Here is a 25,620-nt window from a genome sequence, read left to right on the forward strand (position 1 = left end):
TTTAAAAAAAACTTTAGGAAAAAGGGGCTTAAAAAAGAATACTGATTAATAGCTACAGAGCAAATTGGGGTGTGGATGAAGACAGAGTCTGCTGGAAGAGCTGATGGGCTGGCATGCCCAAACAGAGAACTCCATATTGACACAGCTGCTGCAGATTCTACTTGCAGTGTCAAGTATCTGGATAGTTTCTTATGAGAGGGGTCCTGAAATGATACAACCTCACAAAAGCTGAGTATTCATGCATTGTGCAGAAAATTGAATCTGGAGGCCTAATGTTACAGTTTCATGCTGGTTGCAACTACATAATTCACCTCTAAGCCCAGGACAAACATCATTTATTCATCTGACTTCAAGGTCTATTTCTAGGTTAAAGAAGGTCAAGTTTCAAAATAATTTGCATAACATTTGTTTCCTTGAGAATGCTCTACATTAACACCAATTTAAGGCTTTGATTTTTTTGGTTAAATTTTCTTCTCCATGTTCTTAATCCTCCCTAGCAGGAGAGTAGAATGGAGTGCAATGATTTTTTTTCTCAGGCATTCTGGTCATCTGGATCACATTTCAGCATAATTTTTATCCCAATGCCTTTCTTGGTTGCCTCAAACGCTTCTGTTGCCTTTTCCAAAGGAAAGCGATGCGTCACCAGTGGTCGCACATTTACTTTTTTCGACGCAAGCATGGCAATTGCCATGGGCCACCTGCAGTGAAAAAAAAGAAAAAACTCTTTTACAGACATCCAGGTTTTGAATCATTGATTGTGGCAAGGGTTACTTTCAAACAGATGTTTCCAAGACCTATCAAAGATCAGAGGTTATCTTCTTAACTCTTTTTTTTTTTGTAAATATAATTATTTTCTGTTAAAAAAAAATAACAGAAGTGATGGGGAAATTCCAGTGTTACAACGGAAAACCCAGTCTGATATATTTGAATGTCCAGAACTACATTTAGGTTTTTAACTCTCTTTTTAATTAAGTATGTTCAATATATCAGGTCTTTGCACAGTAGGACTAGATTAAGCACAAAACATTATGTACTGAAATGATTGACATTGTACAATACTTTCTGTTCAGCTCCATTTCAAACCTATCCACACCCTCTTGATAAAAGCAACACAGAATGTCTATTTCTTTAGGTACACAATGTTTTGATGACACAAAATGGCAGCTGCACAATGTTCTTTGAAGGCCTATCACTCTTCCTTACAGGTCCCAGTGATAAACTGATTAGCTTCCAACAGCTCCCTAGGATTGACGTTTTGTTATATTTTATTTTAAAAAAATAAAAAATGGTTGGCAAAGTCTTAAAATGTTGTGCGGTCACAGTTCTCGATTCAGTGTCCAAGGTCGATAGAACGTTATTTTTTTTCCCTCAGGTATGAGGAAAACGAATCACTATTTGCTCCTCTAGACCCATGATTAATACTTACGTATTGCAGTATCTAAATATCCCACGGATGTCCACCTCCCGCACAGCTGCATTCACAATGGGCAAGGTGGCCATTTCTGAGCCCAGACCCACCAAAACCAGAGTCCCACCAGAACGGGTTGCCTGAGGACAAAACAAGAGGATCCAAATCCATTTCCAACTTCTCCAGAAGCCAACATGCGAGGACAACTTGTCCTCCTGCCATAATAACAGTTCAGACAAAAGAAGGTGTCGTTTGCTACAGCAGCATCCAACTATCCCAGAATTGTCACCAGGATTGCCATTTCAGGCCAGAGTTTTTCCTGTCCTTCTTGGAGAAGGCAGGAACTGAACCTAGAACTTTGGATATTCAACACCTGTGCTCTACTACTAGGATAAAACCCTTCCTGGCAGTGTAAAAGCAAAGGACTTCCATGAAAAGTCTGAGCGGTATCATTCAGCAATAACAAGCCACACTGACATCAAACATCACGTCATGACATTAAACTTACATGAGGTATGGGATGTCATTTGCATGATGATGTCATCATATACATGTCATCACTTTCCCATCTTGTTTCCCCCTATGAAAGCTATGATGTCACCTGAGGGCTTGAAGGCCAACAGCAACAATGTCAATGAACATGCCAAGAAAGGGAACTCTGTGATTGAAAGGCCACCACTGAGAAGGTTCATCTACCAACCCTCCCAAGCTGGAAGCTACAAAAGAAGTCTCTAAGAGCCTTCAAATGTGGATTTCAGACTCTTCAATCTGCAGGACCTCTACAACTGCGACATGGAGCCAAGTCTCTATGCTTCATCTCCCCTGTGCTGCGATTAGGCTTAGAAAAAAGCCAGCCATTATCAGCAGTGGAAGCTCTTTTTTTCAAGTGGACATGATCATGCAGGAGAGCTAACCCTCCTTGATGGTTGCCCTTTCCTCAGGTTGTAATGTTACATGGGGAAGAAAAGCATCCCCTGGAAGCCAATGCAAGATGTGTGCATATGCGTTTATGCAGACAATGTGTATGGAGCCCTTGGCGCTCTCTGAGTTTGGTTGTTTTCTTGCAAACATTTCATGGCCCGACTAGGCAACATCTTCAGTGCTAGAAGGGAATGGGGTTTGCTCCCTGTTTATATACAGTAGCTTGCCCTGTGTTGGTGGAGGTGTTGTTCTCTCCTTGGTAGTTCCTTGATTAGGCTGTTGTTTACTGCTTGATTGTTCATCTGGTGTTAATCATGGTGTTAACCTTTGCTCATCTGGATGTTGATTGCTGGCAAGGAGATCTTCTGGTCTTTTTGTTTCTTTTTAGCTTTTTATTGTCTCTTTTGAATGGTATGTCAATGTGGTTGACCTCTATGTGCCTGGTGATGAAACAATGTGTGTCTCCTTTCAGATTTGTTTAGCTGCATGGGTGAAAAATGTATTTGTGCATCCATCATAGGATGGTGGCCTCAGCCACTTTAGCAGGCCAAGAAAGTCTGAAGCTCTTGGTAGGAACAACCTTTCCCTCCGTCTCTCTTACAATAATCAGCAGCTGAGAGATTAAAGATTACTCTTCATCTGCCTTTAAGCTATGAGACACTCACATATATCCCAGTCTGGATGCAGGCTTCAGCCCCAGTGCACTCCAGGGTAATGTCAGGCATACAGCCCAGCATGTTTTCCACCATACTGGCCAGCTCCTCAGGGCTCTGCCCCTTTACCTGGATGGCGAAATCAGCCCCAATTTCTGCAGCTTTTTCAAGCCGTGTGGCAGACAAATCTATAGGCAAAGAAAGCAAAATCCACAACAGTAACAGAAACAAAAGCACCAGGATCAGATAAGTTAATTTAATTAAATTATCTGAGAGGAGTGATGTATCTTGGTTAAAGTCCAAGCAAGAGTTTTGATGATGGTCAGCTACCAGCCATGCTTTCCTGCCTCTGAGATGCTCTAGGACAGAATAAGAAACCAGTGTTGACCTGACATTGTGGACAACAGCTTCCATCATCCCGTGCCATTGCCTTGCTAGTGAGAATTGAGGAAAGTTTAGTGAATAGCAAGTTGTCTACTCCAGATTTAGGAAAGTTTGAGGACAAATAGGCTTTCATAGTCTCTCTAGGACCTCTGGAAGCTGTTGATTCATCATATCTGGAGACAGAGAGATTAGAGAAAGATGTTGTAAAGTATTATTCTGACAACCCAACATGGTGGATGGAGGTAGCTGACTGCCAAAGTAACTCTGGTTGGCTGGCTATAACAAGGGTCAGTGAACAAATTGTTGCAAATATCTCCCACCAACACAGACACCAATCTATCTATATAAACTTTATATTTTCTATATAACCTATACAAACTTTCCTTGTGTTTATCTGTTTGTCTGTTTGTACCCTCAAGTTAGCCCAAACGGTGCGTTATACCACAACAATGTTTAAATCAAGGTGCCTAAACTCCACTAACTTAAAGAATGTGTAAAAAATCCGGGACCCGACGCTCCTTTGGAATTGAAATTTCCACAATGTTCACACCGGTTTTATTTGCAAAGTTGTGGCCGTTGCAGCATCCCCACGGTCACATGATCGTGATTTCTGATGCTCCCTGCCAGCTTCCCACAAACAAAGCCAGGGGGGAAGCCGGCAGGAAGTCAGAAGTTGCTCCCACTCCCACTGCTTTTTTGCCCGCCCGTGGTCATTCTGTTTATCTCTTTAGGTGAGTAAATGTTGACTTATTCTTGAAGTTCATTTGCCATTACAATTATTTTTCTATTTATGATATATACCCTTCTTAAATTATCACAGGTCCGTCCAGCATTGGAGTTAAAAAACAAAATATGGTCAGCCTAAAATTTAATGTCCATTCTGGTCACATCAGATTGCACTACCTGTTTGTCAAAGGGTGACCCAGTGGGCCACAAGGTTGCCTAGTCTCCATATGAAATTCACCTTCATGGGTCATCGCATGAAGGTCCTGTACAAAAAACATATACTAGATGTGCTGTTTGGGAAAGTAAACCCAGAAAATCCATCTCAGGGGTTCAAAAATTGTGACTCACTCACTAGCATTCTTTTCATGATCATCAGAGGGCATGAACACGACAGACAGATACATATACATAATGAACTACAGGTAGTCCTCACTTAACAACCACAATTGGGACTGGAATTTTGGTTGCTAAGCAAAATGGTCATTAAGCGAATCCGACCCGATTTCACACGTTTTGTGATGGTCTTTAAGTGAATCGCTGCAGGCGTTAAGTGAACCACGCAGTTGTTAAGCAAATCATACAGTTCCCCATTGATTTTGCTTGCCACAAACTGGCAGAGAAGGTGGAAAATGGCAATCACGTGATCGTGGGACACTGCAATGGTCATAAATGTGAACCGGTTGCCAAGCGCCCAAATTGTAATCATGTGACCGTGGGGGCACTGTGTTGGTCATAAGTGTGAGGACCAGTCATAAGTAGGATTTTTCAGCACCACTGTAAGTCCAAGCCATCACTAAATGAATGGTTGTTAAATGAGGACTACCTATAGGGCATAATGCATTGTGGGGAAGGGAGACAACAGGGCTTCACTACTCCCCTCACCTGGGTCCTATCCCTGCCCACTTTTGCAGTATGCCTCTTTAGAGAGCACACAAACGCAGGTGAAGCCCTTGAGTCAACAACCTAAAGATCCAGGGAGAGGGCACGTGACAGGCCTCCCCCTTTGTATATCAGAGCACATTCTAGCAAACGGGCTCTGACCCTGTGACTCTTGGCAGCAGTTCATTTGTTAGTCTTTAAGGTGCTGCAAATTCCTTGCTACCTCACACCATCTAATCATTTTAAAGAAGAGAATCAGCCCCGCTGATAAATTGTTCCTACCTTGGATATATTTGAGCTTTGAACCCCAGCGTCACAGACCTACTGAACCTCTTGCATTTCAAGCTATTCTGACCTATTTGCATGCATTTTCTTCTGTACTTAGGAACACAGGTACACTAATAACATGCGTAGCATGCAAAGCCATTGGCAAAGTAGACTTTTATTCAGGGCTATACAACATTTTCAGAGCAAAGATCATCCTTGGTCTGATTAATATGGGGAGACCAGGCTCCAGAATTAGGCAGAAGTAGAACAAAGGTTAAACTCAGTTCAATTTACATTTAGGTTGTGAATTAAAAGCACATCCCATACCTTGTACACAGTCAATAAGATTGTCCTCATTTGCTCAATTACTATGACCTTCAATTGCATTAAAAATTATGGTTCGGGTGCTGTTTTTGATAATATCCTAGGATCCAAAATTTTGGGGAGCCAGGTTCAGCCAAGGCCAGAGCTCTGCTGTAGTCCCTAAGCTATGATAAGTTTTATTTACTTACTTACTTATTTATTTATTTTGCCACCACCCATCTCCCCACAAAGGGGGGACTCTGGGCGGTTTACAGTAAAGATAAAAACATTAAAATACCATAAATATAAATAAATATCAAATACAAATATAATGTAAGAAAAATACAGTATAAAATCCAGATGATGATGATAGTCACAGTACTGCTCATGTATATCTAAAGGGGGCATTTTAGGGCACTAATCATCTCCAGGGGTGATTACTTCCCTTCCTGCCCCAAGCAACGTGGCAAAACCAGGTCTTCAGTTGTTTTCGGAAGGCCACAAGGGATGGAATCTGTCTTATCTCTGGGGAAAGGATGTTCCAGAGGGTAGGAGCCACTGCAGAGAAGTTGGTTATGTACTGTAGGAGAATTTTAGGGGTCAACCTAAAAGATCCTAACCCAAATACACTTTCCCAGGATAACTAAAACTGTCAGCTCTTGTCATGATCGCTGTTGAGATGTTTGCGACATCGCAACGGCTCGCATGACAAAGCGCAGAGGCTTGTCAATGACTGGAGAGGGACGGGCGATAAACAAGACAAAGAAGATAATGGGTTTGGGAGATCTACAAGCTCTCATCGCCCGGTAATCAACCATTAACACCAATATCAAGGAAATGATCAGGGCGAGGTCCGGAAGGGCACGTCCAGGCACTTTCGAAGAATTCCAAAGCCTAATCGCCTGGTAATGGACCATTACTCCGCAAAAGGATAAACGGGGCAATGCCCGAGGTGAATGGGGCTGGACGACCTCTCACCTAATGATGGCCTGTCACTCCGTGGAACTCGTGGGGCACACCCGGGGAGTGTGGGGGTGGAGCGCTGTTTGGCGCAAGACTATTTAATTCAGCTTTTGGCGCGCTTCCCTCACTCTCAGCTTTCTACTGGTGTGCATTCTATTCTGAATAAAAGCCAGAGCTTAAACTTGATTTAGAGTCTGAGTCTTTTATTTGGTCTTAGACATTCCTCACATAAAGCTGAGAGTCGTTCAAGAACGAACCTCGCCAGCCTCTACCAAAAAAAATTTTTTTTTTGCGAGAGAAGCAGCTGGCGATGACTGAACCGGGGACGATCCTGGAGTTGGCGCTTCAGAGCAGAGACGCAAAGGACTCAACGCGAGGGGGGGAGGCAACCAGACAGCTTCTGGAATCGGCGCTCCCGAGATGGGACATGAGCCCCACCCCTACCCACACCGCACCCCACTTAGGAGCCTGAAGCCCCAGCACGGAGTGGAGGGCCCCGATGGAAGAGGGAGGCGTGAGTCAACAACACTTCAGGTGGGACGTCATCACGGACCCCCGGCCGGGGACATCCCACACCACCTGGAGACTTCAATACCCCCAGATGCCCGAGAGGGAATTCGCAGGACCGCCGATCGGACCACAACCGGCAGCACCAAGGATGGACGATCCCGTCACACCAGACAGGATCAGGGCTCTGGAATCCAGGGTGCTATCATTAGAGCGCCTGCTGCAATCCCTGTCAACTGCGGTGAGTGAACTCACAAAGAGTGCTGCCACGCAGGGTGCAGGGAGGGGTCTCGGCATCCCACCCACCCTATCGCCGACCCCAAGAGGAAGGGGCCAGACGCGGGACTTACTCTCAGGGCCCCGTGGTTTTATTCCAGTGGGCGTCACCCTACTCACACACACGTGGGGGTTTCTCCAGTTGGTGGGATCGCTAAAGACTTTCCAGTCAAATTTGATGGCGACCCCACGAACCTGTCATTCTTCTTAACAAACGTGACAAACTACATCCAACTATACGGACAATGTTTCACGTCGGAAGGGGCCAAAATCTCGGCTATTGCCACTAAACTGAAGGGCAGAGCCGCAGACTGGTACGTTCAAATGTCAGAGTCCGGAGCCCCAGCCCTAGCTACCTTCCACACCTTCCTGGCTGCCTTGAAGCGGTACTTTGAAGACCCCTTGGCGAAGGAGAGGGCTAAAAGCGCACTGAAAGAACTTAACCAGGGACAGAAATCGGTCGCGGATTACGCCCTAGAATTTAAGGTCTTAGCAGGGAAGGTCCCTGAATGGTCGGAGGCCACCCTGATTGACATGTTTAAAGATGGCCTCAATCAAGAGGTGTTACAATGGGCGCTGTACAGAGACGATCCAGACTCACTACGTGACTGGATCCGTCTTGCCGGGAAGGCTGAACACACCCAGCGCACCTTCATGCTGGCGGCTAAGAGGGACAGGCTTCCTCCCAGCAGGAAAGGACCAGCGCCACAGTCGGGCCCAACATGGGACGCCGAAAGACAACGTCGCTTTGCCCGTGGACAATGCATCAGGTGCGGGAAGGCGGGTCACCGTGCGGTGGAATGCCACAAGGCTAGGACGGCGGATCGCCCATCTAGACCGACACAGAAGGCTTCACAGAAACCGCCTAACCCCCCCCCCAACAGCTGACAGCGGCACTAGCGACCCAGGACGAAGAAGAGGACGTCTACCTCGCGGAGGACGGGTTGGCCACCCTGAAGCAGCTGGCGGAAAACGCCTTCCACCTGTCCTAAACAGCGCCGCTGGACAGGTGGTGGAGAATGGGCGCGATGACACCAGGGTGAGTGCGGACTGTCCCATCCTGGCCGTAACAATTGAACTGAGCTACTGCTCCAAGACCATCGAATTCGGGGCTTGGGTGGACTCCGGGTGTTCCAGATGCCTGATCCACCCCAACCTAGTCGCTGCACTAAAGTTACCCTGTTTCCTGCTCCCGAAGCCGCTGCTCTTCCAGCAACTTGATGGTTCCACGGCAGGGGGTGGGCCGGCCACCCAGGGTACAGGGAACGTTACCCTACAAATGGGCACGCACAGAGAAACCATAGAATTCGTGGTCACCTCGGTGGGCAAGCCTATAGTGGTTCTGGGAATCCCGTGGCTAACTCGCCACAATTCCTACATTAACTGGAGGACCCGTACGGTAACATTTGAGGATGGGTTCTACCAAGCACCTGACAAGGGGAAACCCCTCACTGACGGTAGGGAGGGCAGAGATTGTCGACCCTCAGGTTCACGCTTCCCCCATGGAGGGGTTGCCGGAACAATATGCGGACTTCAAGGACGTCTTTGGGGAGGAGGAGGCGGACCAGTTACCCCCCCATCGCAAGATGGACTGTGCCATCGAACTACTCCCTCATGTCCCGTTGCCTAAGCCAAAGATTTACCCAATGACACCGAAGGAGTTGGCGGCATTGCGGGACTTCCTCGATAAAAACCTCACACGGGGCTTCATCGAACCAGCAAACTCGCCGGTTGGAGTGCCCGTTCTGTTCCGCGAAAAGAAGGACGGTACCCTAAGACTGTGTACAGACTATCGCGGGTTAAATTCAGCTTCCTTGTCAAACAGGTACCCCCTCCCCCTCGTGAAAGACATGCTGGCACACTTGTCAACTGGAAAGGTCTTTTCCAAACTTGACCTCCACGAGACGTATTATCGCATTTGCATCAGGGAGGGGGACGAATGGAAAACAGCTTTTAACTGTCCCTTGGGCTCCTTCCAGTATAAGGTACTGCCGTTTGGTCTTGCGGGGGCCCCGGGGGTTTTCATGCAACTAATTAATGAGGTTCTGCATGACCATTTGTTTAAAGGGGTACTGGTTTATCTGGACGATGTCCTGATATACTCCAAAACTGAGAAAGAACACAAAAGATTGGTAAGACAGGTTCTCACCAAGCTCCGGCACGTTAAACTTTATGCTAAGCTCTCCAAGTGCGAATTCCACAAGTCGCGCCTGGATTACTTAGGCTACAGGATTTCAGATAAGGGCATCGAAATGGATCCCGCTAAGGTCCAGGCTGTTTTGAGCTGGGAGCGCCCACGCACACAGCACCAACTCCAAAGTTTCCTGGGATTCACAAATTTCTACAGATCCTTCGCAAAAGGGTTCGCAGAAATTGCCCTGCCCTTGACTGACTTGTTGCGGACCAAAGGCGTCGGGGAGACACGCAAGGTAAAAAACCCAGGGGCTGTGCTCAATTGGACTCCTGCCTGTCAGGCTGCTTTTGACTGGTTGAAAGCTCTCTTTACAGCAGAGGCAATTCTATCCCATCCCAACCCAGAACGGCCTTTTGTCGTGCAGGCTGATGCCTCTGATTTTTCCACTGGGGATATCCTATTGCAAAAGGATCCTGCCGGACTCTTGAAGCCCTGTGCCTATCTCTCCCGGAAATTTTCCGAGACAGAAAGGCGCTGGAAAAAGAGGCATTTGCAGTAAAAGCGGCACTGGAGGCTTGGCGTCACCTGTTAGAAGGGGCGACTTGCCCTTTTGAGGTCTGGACAGACCACCGCAACCTTGAGGTGCTTCGCACGCCCAGGCGCCTCAGCCCTAAGCAGATTCACTGGGCTCAATTTTTCAGCCATTTTAACTTTCAGCTGAAGTTTATCCCAGAGAAGAAGAACTTTTTGGCAGATGCACTTTCCCAACTGCCCCAGGACGCGGAACCTGCCTCCGACGTTGTAGGGACTGTGCTCTCTGAATCTCAATTGGGTTTGGCCGCTGTCACCCGGAGCCGCGCTCAGGAACAGCCCTCCCCCCCCTTGCGAACGACTCCGGCACAGCCCGCCCCGGGCCGCCGGCAACCGCAGATGCCGGGTGGGTTGCGTGCAGATTTTGCACTTGCCTTAAAATCGGATCCCTGGCTCCTTGATAACCCTGACAAGGTTTCCATGGAACAAGACCTCGCCTGGGTGGAGGGTCGTTTATACGTCCCTGACTTGCAATGGTCAACTATCCTCAGCCGGTCCCATGACAGCAAACAGGCTGGTCATTTCGAGTTCCTCAAATCCCTCCACTTGACCCGACGCCAATTTTGGTGGCCCTCGCTGAGGAAGGATGTCAAAACGTATGTGGCATCCTGCCCTGTTTGCGCAATGTCTAAGCGACCATCCGGTAAACCCCAGGGGCTGCTGCAGCCTGTGGCTAACCCTTCACGCCCTTGGGACGAAATCTCTATGGATTTCATCGTGGATTTACCGCCCAGTCAGAAGAAAACAGTCATTTGGGTAGTCAAAGACTACTTTTCCAAACAAGCTCATTTTGTCCCCCCTGCCTCTATCCCGTTGGCACAACAGCTGGCGAAGCTCTTTTTGGTGCACGTGTACCACCTTCACAGCTGCCCCTCTTGCTTGGTGACCGATAGGGGCACACAATTTACCTCATGGTTTTGGCGGGCTTTTTTGAAATTAATCGGCACCGAGCAAGCATTGTCAACCTCCTGGCATCCCCAGACGGGCGGATCTACTGAGATCCTCAATGCCACCCTGGAACAATTCCTCCGCTCATACATCAACTACCACCAGGACGACTGGGTGGATTTGCTCCCTTTCGCAGAGGTTGCATACAACAACGCTGTGCATCAAAGCACGGGACAAACCCCCTTCGGGGTGGTGTCAGGTCGGGACTTCGTCCCCATTCCTGAGCTTCCACAGCCCCCGTCTCCAGCAGTGGCGGCCTGTGATTGGGGTCCTAAACTCGCAGACTCCTGGCCAGTCATTAAGGACACTCTCAAGGAGGCACAGACCACATACAAACTTCAGGCTGACAGGCATAGGCGCCAACAGCCGCCTTTTTGAGTAGGGGACATGGTTTACCTCTCCACTAAATTTATCAAGTCCCCTCAGCCGTCCAAGAAACTGGCCCCCAAATTTATTGGCCCCTTTCAGGTTACACAAATTGTGAACCCGGTCACGGTGCGTTTGGATCTACCTCATAATTTGAAGCGGCTGCACCCTGTGTTCCACTGCAGCTTACTCAAGCCAGCCAGTGACCCCTCCCGGTGGCATCCATGCACCCCCCCCACCCGTCATGATCGACGGACAGCAGCACTTCGAAGTCAAGGAGATTCTCGACTCCCGCAAGCTTCGTAGCTCCCTCCAATACTTAGTGCGCTGGAAACACTTCCCCCACCCCGAGTGGGTCGCTGCCCGCGACATTCAGGCCCCCGAGCTAATCCGAAACTTCCATATGGCATATCCCTCCAAGCCCTCGGCTTGATTTTCTTTAGAGGGGCGGTATGTCATGATCGCCGTTGCGATGTTTGCGACATCGCAACGGCTCGCATGACAAAGCGCAGAGGCTTGTCAATGACTGGAGAGGGACGGGCGATAAACAAGACAAAGAAGATAATGGGTTTGGGAGATCTACAAGCTCTCATCGCCCGGTAATCAACCATTAACACCAGTATCAAGGAAATGATCAGGGTGAGGTCCGGAAGGGCGCGTCCAGGCGCTTTCTAGGAATACCAAAGCCTAATCGCCCGGTAATGGACCATTACTCCGCAAAAGGATAAACGGGGCAATGCCCGAGGTGAATGGGGCTGGACGACCTCTCACCTAATGATGGCCTGTCACTCCGTGGAACTCGTGGGGCACACCCGGGGAGTGTGGGGGTGGAGCGCTGTTTGGCGTGAGACTATTTAATTCAACTTTTGGCGCGCTTCCCTCACTCTCAGCTTTCTACTGGTGTGCATTCTATTCTGAATAAAAGCCAGAGCTTAAACTTGATTTAGAGTCTGAGTCTTTTATTTAGTCTTAGGCATTCCTCACAGCTCTGCCATAAAAACATTTAGAAGGCCAAGGAATGCTGGTAAGTTGGTGGAAAAGATCTTGGAAGGCTAGCAGAGTACTGGGAAAGCAAAAGGAAGTAACTTCTCCCTAGAAAGAAACTGTGTTCATAGAATAACCGCCTCTTTGTTCTTTCAAAACCCCATTGTTTTTGTAGTCCTGGCCCATAACCTCCTGGTTCCACCATAATGGCCTCGCTGACCTCACTAGGTATATGATCCAGTCAGATACTTGCTGTGGTTTAAACCCAATCAAATGCCTCGCTGCCAAATCCCATCCCATGTATATTCTAACATGCGTAGCTCTGCAAAGAGGGATTGTAAACCCATCTTTCTTTAGACCCAACTTTGTCTCCAGTGCCATCATTAAACCAGTTTGGGCTCATGGTAATGGGTCTTGGTCTCCAGTTCAAACATATCCCTGAAACATTCCTCTGCTGTATCTTCTACCCTTTCACACTCCTAACGCGTTACTTTCCCACAATCACCTGGAAGTGGATTTATGATGGAGAATTCATGTGGTGCACCTTAGAGCACCATATTCAAAGTGCCCAGCTAGGTAGCAGTACCTAGCCAATCTCGGCCAATCTCTAAAGCCAAAGCAAGATCAGACTGGGTTAGTATTTGGATGAGAGTCCATCAAGAAATCTCTGAGTGGTCAGCTTGACTGGGAAGGCAAAACAGATCCCGGAAGATGACAAGAACACTCTATGGATGTGTCTGTGGAGACCCCAAGAGTCATGCTAGACTTATATTGAATTGTCTTTCTGCATAATTATGCAAAAGAGACCACCAAGATTAAGGGAAAAACTTGATGCTTTCTAGATTTGCCTCGTTTCTTCGATAATATTTCTTCCTTTGTCCCATCTAACAGCTTTGTATTTGCCCAAGCAATGCTAGTCCTTTATCTCATGTAAACATGGAAAGCTGAACTGCAAACACAAAACATACGACATCTAGTCTGTAGATTGTCCTTACCGCTAATCACCACTTGTGCGGCTCCCATTGCCTTAGCAATAAGCAAAGTCACAAGCCCGATAGGTCCTAAAGAGGAGAGAAAGGAGGGGAACATCAAGACGGCACTCTGATTATTTATTACACAGAGTCTAATGCTCAACGGAGGATCACTTCTAAGGAATTTCTTTCTTTTCCAACAATAAAACTACAACATTGTAAAAAGAGGGCTATAAGGAAACAATAAAAGCATCACAGTAAACATGGCTTTCGCTTTATCAAAAAAAAAAAAAGCAATCACACGGTCACAGGTCAACCTTTTTGGAAGAGAAATTTGGATGCCACATCCAAAGTGGCCTCTATCAGATATGAAGATCATGGAAGCAATTTAAAAAATGGAGGAAATAACAAAAGGAAGAACATTTTAGCTCGCCATGGAAGGAGCCTAAAAGGACAAGTGAGAGTCAACTGCAGGACCCACAAGAGAAAGACAGAGATGTAGACAACAGGATTGGCTGTGAGGTGGCAAGTGATCTGAAGCTATGCAGATCAAATTGCTTCAAGTGTTCCATCATCCAAATGGGATTGAGATTACAAAGTGCCAGGAACCTTTCTAGGGATTACACATGTCCACCACTCCCCAAAATAAATGTATTTATTTACTTATTTATTTATTAAACAAATGTATATAAAATTCAGACCCCAGAAACAAGTCACCCCATAAGAAGAAAGCGAGAGATGCAGGCGTAATGGTACTTGAGAAAGACCTTGGGAGACGGGGCAAAGAGATGTTGCCAAGGGAATGGTCAGATAAGAGACAGCTTAGCCCACAGCTAGATAGTGGGCAAGGAAAGAGGCTCAGAAGGGACCCTCCCTAGTTTCTTGGGCTGTAAAGGAGATGAGGGGGGAGAGAATTGTACTTTCATACTTGCAAGATTCTGTCAATGTAGCTTTACAATAAAGTAGAATTAGCTCATGTGGTTGTAATTCTTACCTGGTTTGTTCCGTGAGGCCGACAACAATCTTGCAAGTACGAAAGTACAATTCTCTTCCACCCTTCTCCTTTACAGCCCAAGGAACTAGGGAGGGTCTCTTCTGAGCCTCTTGCCCTGCCCATTATCTAGCTCGTGTCAGATCCCCCCGATCAAAAGTTTCACAGAAACCCTTATCAGAGCTACTACCATCATTTCCTTTTCCAAGGAATGGGATCCGTGTCGCCAGGTGGGAGGGGGTGTGAAGTTGGAGTCTGAAGTGGTTTATTATGGCTATGGAGGACATCAAGGACAAAGGGTTGAGATATGCCAGGAATACCATCTGGATGGGAGTGGGGGTGACATGGTTTCATGGGAAAGGTGACTAACTAAGAGAATGTAGTTTTTAAGTTAGGTTTGAGCAGGAAATCTTTATTCGCAGCTTGCCTTCTGTACCATTTATTTCGCTTCATTAAAGCAGTTAAAGGAATCCCAGCCTCCTGCCTGTGATTGTGTGAATGCTCGAATGATCAGCTGCTGACATCCAGGCTCCGCTGTCTGACCATTCTCTTGGCAGCACCTCTTCGCCCGTCTCCCAAGGTCTTTCCCGCATACCAATACAGCAGGTTTGAGAGACTGAATCTTGAGGTTATATTTTTCACAGCCTTCCGAGCACATATTGGAAGGGATGCATAAGAGAAACTGGAACATTCAGATGAACGTTCTCAATTTTGAGTGACCAGGGATTGATGCCACGGTTGTCTCACGGTTATCACACTCATTATGAGGATCCACTAAAGCCTCCCCATCAACTGGATTCTTGTTCTATCTATGTGGTCCGGAAATATGTATCCAGAGCACTGCCATTACTTCTCACACTTCTGCACACAGCAATGACTGGAATGCTTAGACAAAATCTTGGCAGCGATCTATGTGAGAAGGAATTCCAATAATTATATCCAGAAGGAGTACAGATTAAGCAAGTTGTTTGGGAAGGAGCATCCATGGGACAAATATAATACATCAGAAAAATCAAAGGAATCTCAGGGTCTTCCATACCAGCACCACAAATGAAGACTTTGCTACCCAGTGTCACCTCGGCTCTTCGGCAGGCATGAATTGCTACAGAAAGAGGTTCAACAAGGGCTCCTTCCTCAAAGGTGACATTGTCTGGAAGCCTGCAACAAGACCAGAGAGACCAAAGGACTTCCATTAGTGTGTGCAAAGCAGAAGCCATATTCAATAAAGCAATCCTAACACAGATGGAGGAGGAGGCCCAGTTGGGAAAGTGTTTCCTATGGGGTTGAAAAGCTAATCATGAATCTGCTCATTCTGAAGAACACTCTCCAATCTGCCCGTCCAGAGGATCATTCCCTGGGGCTGTAGCTTTTATTCTCTCTGTGTCTGTGTCTTCTGAATTAATTCTGAAGCCAAGGAGGAGGTAGCCCCATCTTCCGATGTGCAGAATCTAACAAAACCAGCAGCTGCATTTTACTTCAGCACTGGCAGTTTGACAGAGTCCACCATGGCGCTAGGAGGCACCAGCTTACTAGAGCATCAGGCATGGAATTTTCCTTCCTGCCTCCCAGGATCTGCTGCCATAAAACAGCACTCGCTTTGCTTTGCAACAAAGCCAATCCTAACAAACTATGTTTTCTCTTCCACGTACAGCCCGGTCAAAGTCCCAATCACTCTGCTCTGAAGAGGCCCCATATTTATACCCATTCATTTGGATTGATCAACCATAGGACCACCTGTGTCTCCAAACAACTGAAGCATAAAGTCTAAGAGCGACTCCTTAAAAGAAATTCTGACAAGCGCTGATAAAGAACTCTTGGCCACGTAGATTCCATCTCATTCTTACTTTTATTGTATTTACTGTATCCATAACTGTTTTGGTTTTAATTCCATTTCATTGTAAACCGCCCAGAGTCCCTCCTTGGGAGGGAGATGGGCAGTGATAAAGTTTGATTGATAAATAAATAAATGAATAAAATAACATGTTTAAGTTACTTGCTACCTACTTAGCCAATTGCCACTCCTGGAAATTCTCATCTGGACCCATCATCCTCAATAGGGTCAGGGGACTAAATGTCTCGGCTGGGGATTCTGGGTGCTATTGTCCCAGCACAGCTGGTTAGAACAGGTAAGGAAAGGCCAATCCAGTCTTTTTATTCATTTTATCCTTTCAACACTATCCAATACCTGTTTTTTTTCTAGGAAAGAATGTCAAAGGCCGTTGGGCGACAGACCTTCATCCTGTCACTCGTTAGCAGTAATTAGAGGTTTAGTAACACTCTGAGAAAGGATTAATTTCAGGCCAATCGTTTAATCCTTCTGGAACTGACATATACAATTACTTCTTCAAAACTCTTGGCCACAAGAGATTCTGCAAATGAATGGTGTCAAGTAAGAGAGTTACTTCCTCTATTTCAAAGCTGCAGTTAATCTTACTGGCATTATCAACCTTTTAGATCAGCCAGTCCTAACTGCCTGTGGGCGCTGCTGTTGCATACACAAGTCCTGCTATTTTAAGATGAATTTTAATCTTTACTTCAGACTCCAGCTTTTGAAAACTATTCCTTGAGAGTGTAAAAAAAAAACAAAGTGGGGGGAACACCCGTGGGGCCTTTTTAAAAACCTGGCTGACAAATGCCAGTCTCTTAACTACATTTGGAGAAATGGTTTATTTGCAATAGATCTCTGAAGCCCAGAAAATAAAACTCTGGGCAACACTGAAGAAAAAAAGCATTCAATAAAGACGTATCAAGGAACTGTGATATCTTTCCTATTAACCTTATTATTAAAACCTGCAAAGGAAAAGGGGTAACAGTGGAAAAGGGGTAACAATATTCTCTTATTGAGTATCATCGCATTACAGAAATGAGTTTTTGAAAAGGAGTTTCTTTGCTTGTTTCTTCATGATTAATTGCTGTGTTCGATCCTTAACTTATCCATGCATATTCCCACAGGCCAGAAGACTGAGCTAGCTCTGCTGGTTGACTGATTTGGAGTTTTTTTTTTTCTTCTGTTGTGGCTGGAATTATTTCCAAGAACACAGACATTGGTTATTTGGACCATTGATTTTTATTGTTGGCTTTAATCCTTCTACATGGCTCAGGGTCACTGCAATGAGCGGTCAAATGAATTGTTTAAATAAATAAGGGAGATGGGTGGTGATAAAACTATGATAAATAAAATAAAATGAATAAATATTTGTAATCATGTTTAAGTTCTCCATCCCGTGCAGAGTTAAGAAAACAGCAACTAGAGTATTTTACTTTACCTATTATTTAATCCCTAACTATTTACAGTCTGCTGTGGTTTTTAGCACCGAACCGTTTGGAGCTGGGCACAAAAACTGCTATCATGTGGCTGAATTGTTTTTCTTCCTAGACCTCTTAAATAACAGAAAAACTCAGTGATCTGACCTAGCAATTAGGGAAGGGCTGCGATAAAACATTTAGTTTGCTTGTAGAGATCTCAGATTCAGTCTCTGCACAAAGAGCTGGTTCTTTGGTTTGGAATGTTTAGATTCCCTGTTTATGTATGGTTGCGTTGTGATTTATGGCTTCGATTTCAATTATAGATTGATATTTTGTCTGTTCTTAACCCAAGTTACACAATTGAGGGAACTGCATGCTGCTCAGAGTCAGTTAAGCCCAGAAAAACCCAGAAAGACCCTAAATGAATAAAAATCCGCAGACAAAATTACGGAAGCTCCCTCTCTAGAACGTCTCTGCCCATCCGCATCAAGAACAATAGCAGTAACTCAGAAGTAGAGAAATTCAGTTTGGTTAGCTTCATCACACGCTTCCCCAAACAGTATTGCAACTAACTTGTAGCAAAAGTTGGCATCGTGCTTGTAATAGCGACACAGGTTCCCATCATCAGGGGGAGTTGCACAAAAGAAAATGGTGGGAGATAGGTTGTAACGTCCAATTTTGCAGAATTCGTCAATCTCTCGGGGAACACCAGGCTCAATAGCTACTCGATCACCTGAGAGACCACAAGGATGTAAGATGAGAAAGCAGAAAAAATGATCCACTAAAGAGCTGGTGTGTATCTAGGGGATCCATTCACAGCATCTAACCCTAAACAGATACCCCAAAGTATCAGGTATGTAATATTCAATATTTATCTCCTGAAAGCTGATGAAATCTAAAAGCCCCAGAGCATTTCTAGTAATCATTAGAGCAGTCCAGTCATATTACAGACAATCAGGCTGAGATAAGAATCAAATGATGAGAATTTCCTATTGAGTTCATGGCAGAAGAGGGCGAGATATAATCTAGAAACTTCTGGATTTACTATTCCTCGAGGCCCCCAAAATTGTGCAATTCCATCAGTTGCAACCTGAGAAGGCAGATCTTTGATGGTGGCTTCAAAGAAAATCTCTGCTGTGCCTTTGAGAAGACTTCTCACATTTCACACAAATGACGTTAGGAGACAGACAGACGGAGGGACGGATGCATAGACTGCATTAATGGGAGGTGGGTGGGTCTAAAAGCGGCATATAAACATTTCTACAAATCATGGCTGCCCAACTTTATTTTTAAGTCAAGGGCTACATAATAATTTTGTGGAATGGTTTGGAAGTTAAGGGACAGAAAGAGGGAGTATAAGGAAAGGGACTGTCATGAGTACTGATGGCGAGCAGGAGGGGGCCTCTATCCAGGGGGGAAAACGCATGCATAGTAGTGAGAATTTGAGCAGCCATTCAAAGAGACACAGATCAGACCCGCCTTGACTTTTGGGGTTTATCTGTCTGGGTTTTTCCCACGCTTCTTCAGTTTGTTAGGATTTTCTGTCTAATGGTGCAGTAATAAAGCACTAGAGGCCTACTCCTCGTCTCAGCATGATTTCTGACTGTTAGGACAGGGACAAGAAAGAATGTGGTAGAGCCACAGCAGAAAATCAATCAATCAATCAATCAATCAATCAATCTGCCCAAAATGAAGCCATTATTTTTCTTGATCCCACTACTTTTTCACCTGATTTTAATCATGAAGCCAACAATTCTATTTCACTTGTCCCAAATCAGTGGTAATTGAGGAGCAAGCTGGGAGACCCTTCGTATGTGCTGTAAATGTGTACCAGATTAATCCCTACTCGTCAGATACTAAGAGGAAAGATGGGCGTGGACTGGGAACAGCTTCAGCTCACCTTTCTTTAACTTGGTTACTGAAGACCCTACTTTAACAACGGTTCCTGAAGCTTCGTGCCCTAGCACCATCGGAGCCTTCACCACAAAATTTCCAATCCTTCCATGTTGCCAGAAGTGGACATCAGACCCACAGATTCCAACGGAGTGCATTTTCAAAAGCACTTCTATTACAGAGGAGAAAAATCAGAGAGTGAAATCTCCTTCGGGAGCCCCTATTACTTACAGTATAAAGAGGGGCAGGATTCAGATTTTGGAAGCAGCAGAAATTTGGTTAATTAGCTCATCTAAATCCTTTTATTTAGGGATATATGGGTGGGTACACTGCTGTGACTGAAACCAGCTTACACGCCCTGTTTACGTAAATGAGGTTAAAAACTGCAGAGTTAAAAACCCAAGTAACAATACCATAGAAAACACGAGAGGCAGGGTTCAAGAAAACTCCACTGTCATTAATTTCCAGATTGTAGTAGCCAACCGTTCCCCATATGCCTTCTCCTAAGGCCCGTTGAAAACACCAGGTCTTGATGGCCTTTTAGAAACCCAGCAGAGTCAGGACCATCCAAATCTCAGGAGTCTACGGAAAGAATGAGCCAACCCAACGCCAAGAAAATAGCAAAAGGGTGGCTTATTCACAAAGATGTTTGATTATTTCTTAAGTAATTGTGTGCAGTGTTGACTTTTATTTTCCCTGGTCTTTGCAGAATGTTTCAGAACATTCTACAGATTTGCAGAACATTTCAGAGATATAATTATCAGAGGCAACCAACTAGCCTGGCCATTGGCTGACTCAAGTTACCAATCAAGTCATGCCCTGCCTGAAATCCACCTGCCTTGCTACCTCGTATTTCTTCCAAAGCTGCTGAGTCAAGCCATGGGGCAACTCCAATTTACTGGACACTGATTCATGGTGGGCAGACGGGTAATCAAGAAGATCGGAAACCCCGTCATGTACAAGAGTCACACCTGCACATGGTTTTGCAATACCTGTTCCAGCACTAATAACTTCAGGCCACACTTTGTCGGTTCACACCTACGCAAGCTACTAGAAACCGCCAGGCATGTGGTTTCCAAGCTGAACTCTTCATCCAGTTCGTGGTGTCCACAGCTCGGGCAGTTTTATCGATACGATGAAAGCAGCACTATGTAGAGCAGAGCTTTCCAAACGTTTGGACACACTAACACACCGCGGGTGCGGCCGCGTCACCGGAAGTCACACGGAACCAGCTGTTTCGGTGTGATTACGCAAACTGCGCATGCACAGTGCCTGTATGATCCCTCGACCGCGCAACACACCTACACACTGCAGCCGGCACCCTAACGTGTCGCGACACACAGTTTGGAAAGCCCTGATGTAGAGAGTAAGAAAGGTTACCCTGATGGAGGTGTGCGGGTGCTGTCACCCAGGCAAAAGGGGCTACTGTGTTTTTTTAAGTCCAGAACATCCAGGTAACATTTGGAAGCAGTTCAGACAGATAATTCCCTAATTCACTGATGGAGGAGGAGGAGGAGGAGGAGGAGGAGGAGGTGCAGCACAATCAGACTTGCAAGGTTCTGTTATAAGAACCACTCTCAAGAAAAGTTTCAGCCTTCCCACAGAGGTGATCTCATGGGCTGGTCTAGTGGGGTTGACACACTACGCCATCATGCTACTGTCTCTTTTGGAGAAGGCTTCTGTTGCCAAGGTATAATGTTGCTTCCATCAGATTACCTGGTTTGGCAACACACCCCGGCCGCAAACCCCACAGATCTGGTTACTCTCCTGTCTTAAAAATTAGGAACTCCTTCACCCTGGCCCTGCTCACTTCACTATACTCCTTTCTCGGCCAGTCTAGTGCTACCTCCAAGGAAGACTGTGTCTTTCTCGCTTTCTCTCTGCAGAATATCCATTACGGTTTGAACCTCATCCTGGCAAGTAAAATCAAACGTGCTCTTTCTCAATCGCCAAGGACAAGTCCCCCTGAATTTGCACCTCTCCCAAAAGGTCACAAAGCTTTGTAGGCATGGATGCCCACCAGGAAGTGCAAGGGAAGCCAATGACAGTACACGTATCATGTCACCCTTGTGTAAATGGTGCGATTTACACACTTGCATCAAATATTGTTGGCATGATGTCATGACAAGCATCATCCCTTGGACATCATCATGGCTTGTAGCAGATGTCTGCATTATATGCTGGGAATGCAGACAGCAAACCCCAACACTTCTATCATTCAGCACATTATTCCATTACAGTAAAGCTGGTGGAGAAATTTTAAGTGCCGCCTAATGCAAATGCTTCACATTTTTACATTTCACTGACCATCCCACCTGGCCAGGCAGAGAGGGCATGCTACGGACCCCGTCCATGAGGGATTGCCGATTGGCAGAGCCCAGGAGGAGGGCCTTCTCTGCTGTGGCACCCGCCCTGTGGAAGAGCTTACCCCTGGAGGTAAGACAGGCCCCCACTCTCCCGGCCTTCAGGAAGGGGGTGAAAACATGGCTGTGCCACCTCACTTGGGATGGGAGGGGGGATAGCCATTCTTGGGGGTGGCTGGTACTGTGATGGTACCAAGTACAAAACCCTATTGCCATCTTGAATTTTACATTTTACATCTGGTATTTTTATATTTTTATTGGTATTTATGTATATTTATATCGTACCGATTTTATATTGCACTGTTTTTACTGACTGTTATTTTATTATCCGCAAGCCGCCCAGAGTTGTCGTGTACAAGATGGGCGGCAGAGGAATTTGATAAACAAACGAACGAATAAATAAATTATGAAAACAATATTTTCACCGAAGGATGTATAAGAAATAAACCAGGGTAAAGATACAATCTGACAAATGAATGAGACTGGCTTAGTCACTGTTCCAGGAACTACACCTTTTCCATCTGGTGCCATCCAGATCTATCCATAGCTTCCATCACCTTCCTTCCACATGCCCATTGGCCATACTAGCTGAGAAGGAATTGGGAAGTGCAGGTATTCCAAAAAGTGAACATCCCAACTTACCACTGGGACCAGGTTCAGGAACCGGTCGGTTTTCCTGAAAGAAAGCAAAAAAATAAAAATCGGGAAGGTTCCATTTCATGTGAAACCTTAATGCTGTTTACGCCAAGATTAAATCAGCTAGTTTGCCCTGGAAACTCCTTGCCATTTCAAGGATCAATGGGTATGAAGAATTCACTTCTCGTTCCAGAATTAAACAAGCTTCTTTGCAGTATCGCACTTGGAGGAACTATTTAAAAAGATAAACTGTATATACTAGTTCGCCAACTTGTGTTAATATTAAGATTTTAACTGAATAACATGACAGGCATAAGAGTTCTGTTTCAGACATATGGGAGGTATGTTCTGTTTTGGACATAAGAAGGCTTCTTCTCCTCTTCCTCTTCCATATTAAAAAATTAAAAAGCATCAGTAGAATTGCCTGTATGCAGGAAGGTAATTCCATAAAGTTCAGTTGATGTATGCATAAAGAGTTACAAACAAGGCAAGGACTGCAGTCTTAGATCATGTTCTCCTCTTCACTTGCTTTCCAAGAACTTAAAATACCAATTCTTATTCTTCACCAAGGATAGGGGTATACAATTTGCATCAGGCTCTTGATTTTTTATTTTATTCTTTGCAGCTTTTTAGGACCAGGAATTGAAAACTTGTAAAAACTCTAAATAATTTAGAGGGGAGAGGATAGTAAAATTCCAAACAAAAGGGGGAAAACATTTCTGCCATTTTTCAAGTCACTTTCTATTGTATATCACTTCTTACAGAAGAGGCGTGCTCGGCAGAAACAGCACCAAGTAATATCATTGGCAAATGCAACCAAGACTGAAATCAGATTCCTCTCTATTCCTATAAACACAAACCTCCAAGCACAACCTAGAAATAAATTACATTTTAATCTTCCCAGTCTGATATGGGCATTATTCAAAGATATCAAATTTACATTAATTAGGGGAAAGTGAGATAATGTATCTAAAATGGTTGTACCAATAAATGACATCTCTTTAATGTTTAGCTTGTGAGCAGTCACTGATTCTGGGGATCAGATAAATGTCACAGGGTGAAAAGATCCCAACAGCCAAACAATTTAACAGTGGCAAAGTCCCAATTTCTTCTGCATGTTTCCTCTTAAAAATGGCAACCCATTTATTTTATTTTTTTTAGAATTTTGAAATCTCTCTCCTGTCTTTTATTGAAAATAAACTACTCACTTTTCAGCAAGTGAAAAGCAATTTTCCACAAGCACAAACAAGCTACTTGGCCTTTTCGTTCAAGTCTTAACACTAAATCCCAACTTTGGATCCTCCATATTTTTAAAAGCAGAAATTTACAAACAAATGCAATTGATTTTATACAGTTTTTGCAAAAATGTACTCTTTTGTAAACCAGACACAGGCAGGACACAGTCCTTTGAATGAAGCCATGTTGTCATATGGTGCCAATGGCAAACTTGGTGGGGTGATTGTTTTATAGTACAACCCCAGACGAGAACCATACTTAAACCAACTATGGTTTAGCATTATGTAGGAACCAAGTCACTGCCCCAAAGGCATTAGTAATGGGCCCCTTTTTTCCTACTGATTCATCTGCTTTTTCTTTTTCTTTTTTTTTCCCAAACCAGGAAAAGCTATCTCCTGAAGGACAGAGTGGAACAGTAAGCGCATTTTGCACAGGTGTGGACAGGAAAAAGGGAAAATCTGCAGAGGGGAAAAAAGGCCCTTATTGGTGGTTTATTTTAAGGCACTGGAAATGTTCAATGTTGGACTAAAAGCAGCCCGAAACTGCGCAGAAGCTGCCTTTTAAGATGTAAAAAAAAAAAACAGGTGACAGTGACACACAGTTGGTCGATTAATAGTCGCCCTTCCTTTTTCCTGGCTCTCGCAAAAAGAGTTAGTTTCCCCCTAGCCGAATAAGCCCAAAGATTCAAGCCTATCCCACACCCCTTGGCTAAGCCCCAAGCCCTGGCTTGCCCACGGGTGGCTTCGGGCGACCCTGCGAAGGCGGCCAGCCATCTGGTGGGAACCCGGCTTCTCCGGGTCCCAATCAGCGCAAATCGGATCGCGCCCTCCCCGACTGCGCGCGGCCGCGAGCGAAGGGTTCGCCTCCGGTCCGGGCCAGTCGGGGCAGCCCAAGACCCCCCCCACCCCCCACCGCAAGGCCGGTTTCAGCGCCAGCCTGTTGCAACGTCGCTCCCTGCCTTTGATGGAGGGGGGGGGGGAATTTGCAGGGCTCCCAGGCGCGGAGCCCCCGGAGGGCGCCGCTGCTGCCCGCGCCATCAGCCCTCCCGGCAAAGCAAGGCAAGGCAAGGCAAGGCAAGGCAAGGCAAGGCTGCCCCCCCGCCCCGGAACCGCAGCGCCTCCCGGCAGGCGCCCGAACGCCCCCTCCAGCCCCGAAGCGAGGCCCGGGGAAGGAGCCGCCCCGGGCTGGCGCCCTACCAGGCGCAGCTCGCCGGCTGCCCGCACCACCACGGCCAGATTGGCCGCCGGCTCGCCGCCCTCGCCCTGCGCCGCCATCGCCCTGCGCTCCTCGCCCGATGACGCGCGGCGCCCGGCTCTCCGGCTGCTGCAGCTGCTCGCCGCCCTCCGCCTCGGCGGGGAACTTTATCCGCCGGGCCAAGGCCGAGCTCAGCGCGGGGGGGCGGAGGGGGCTCAGACTCTGCTCCGGCAGGGTCCAAAAGCCGCGGGGGGGGAGCCTCGCGCCCTCCCGGAGAGGGGAAAGACCTCCTCCCGGCGCGGCGGGTCGCCAGTCGCTCCGGTGGCTGCGCGCCAGGGGAGAGGAGGCAGCCTTTGCCTTGATGGATCGCCCCATTGACTCCGTGGCTCTCCCCCTCCCCCACACCCCCACAGGCTCAAGGCTGGTCCCTGAAGGTTATTCTTCTCCCCACGAACACACTGTGAGGTACGGCAGGTTGACAGAGGGGCTGATGCAAAGTCTCCGAAGTTTCCAGGGATGAAGGAGATACATGCGTCCTCTTCCGACACCCATTATCTCCACTTGGATTCTGGCACCCTTCAGCTCTGGCTGTGCTTGGGGGATTCGGACTCCAGGCAGAGGATATCTGGAGGATTAAAAGTGCCTTACCCCTAACCATGTGTAGTCAAGGTGTTCGCACAACATTCTTACACCACTGAGTTTGGGTTATCTATCCCTTGCTGTTATGGTTTGAGAACTATGATTGATGGCTTGGGGACATGGGGGGATCCATCTAGTGCT

The 25,620-nt window shown here is 46.3% G+C and overlaps 1 protein-coding gene across 2 annotated transcripts; it reads right to left on the reverse strand.

Annotated features, from left to right (window-relative positions):
• Positions 1-24,977, reverse strand: SORD (sorbitol dehydrogenase). 2 transcript variants are annotated; one of them, XM_063314458.1, is made up of 9 exons: positions 24,843-24,977; positions 22,417-22,450; positions 19,419-19,583; positions 18,092-18,251; positions 15,312-15,430; positions 13,306-13,371; positions 2,995-3,170; positions 1,427-1,548; positions 1-698 (listed from the first exon to the last, which is right to left on the reverse strand). In XM_063314458.1, the coding sequence occupies exons 1-9, from the start codon at positions 24,918-24,920 to the stop codon at positions 533-535; spliced, it is 1,086 nt and encodes a 361-aa protein (XP_063170528.1). In that variant the 5' UTR covers positions 24,921-24,977; the 3' UTR covers positions 1-532. The 2 variants fall into 2 exon arrangements, with proteins under 2 accessions (XP_063170528.1, XP_063170529.1); XM_063314459.1 differs by lacking the exons at positions 22,417-22,450; positions 24,843-24,977 and adding an exon at positions 20,404-20,513.
• Positions 24,978-25,620: the final 643 nt, after the last annotated feature.

Source organism: Candoia aspera, chromosome 13 (assembly GCF_035149785.1).
Source record: "Candoia aspera isolate rCanAsp1 chromosome 13, rCanAsp1.hap2, whole genome shotgun sequence".
Lineage (NCBI taxonomy): Eukaryota > Metazoa > Chordata > Lepidosauria > Squamata > Boidae > Candoia > Candoia aspera.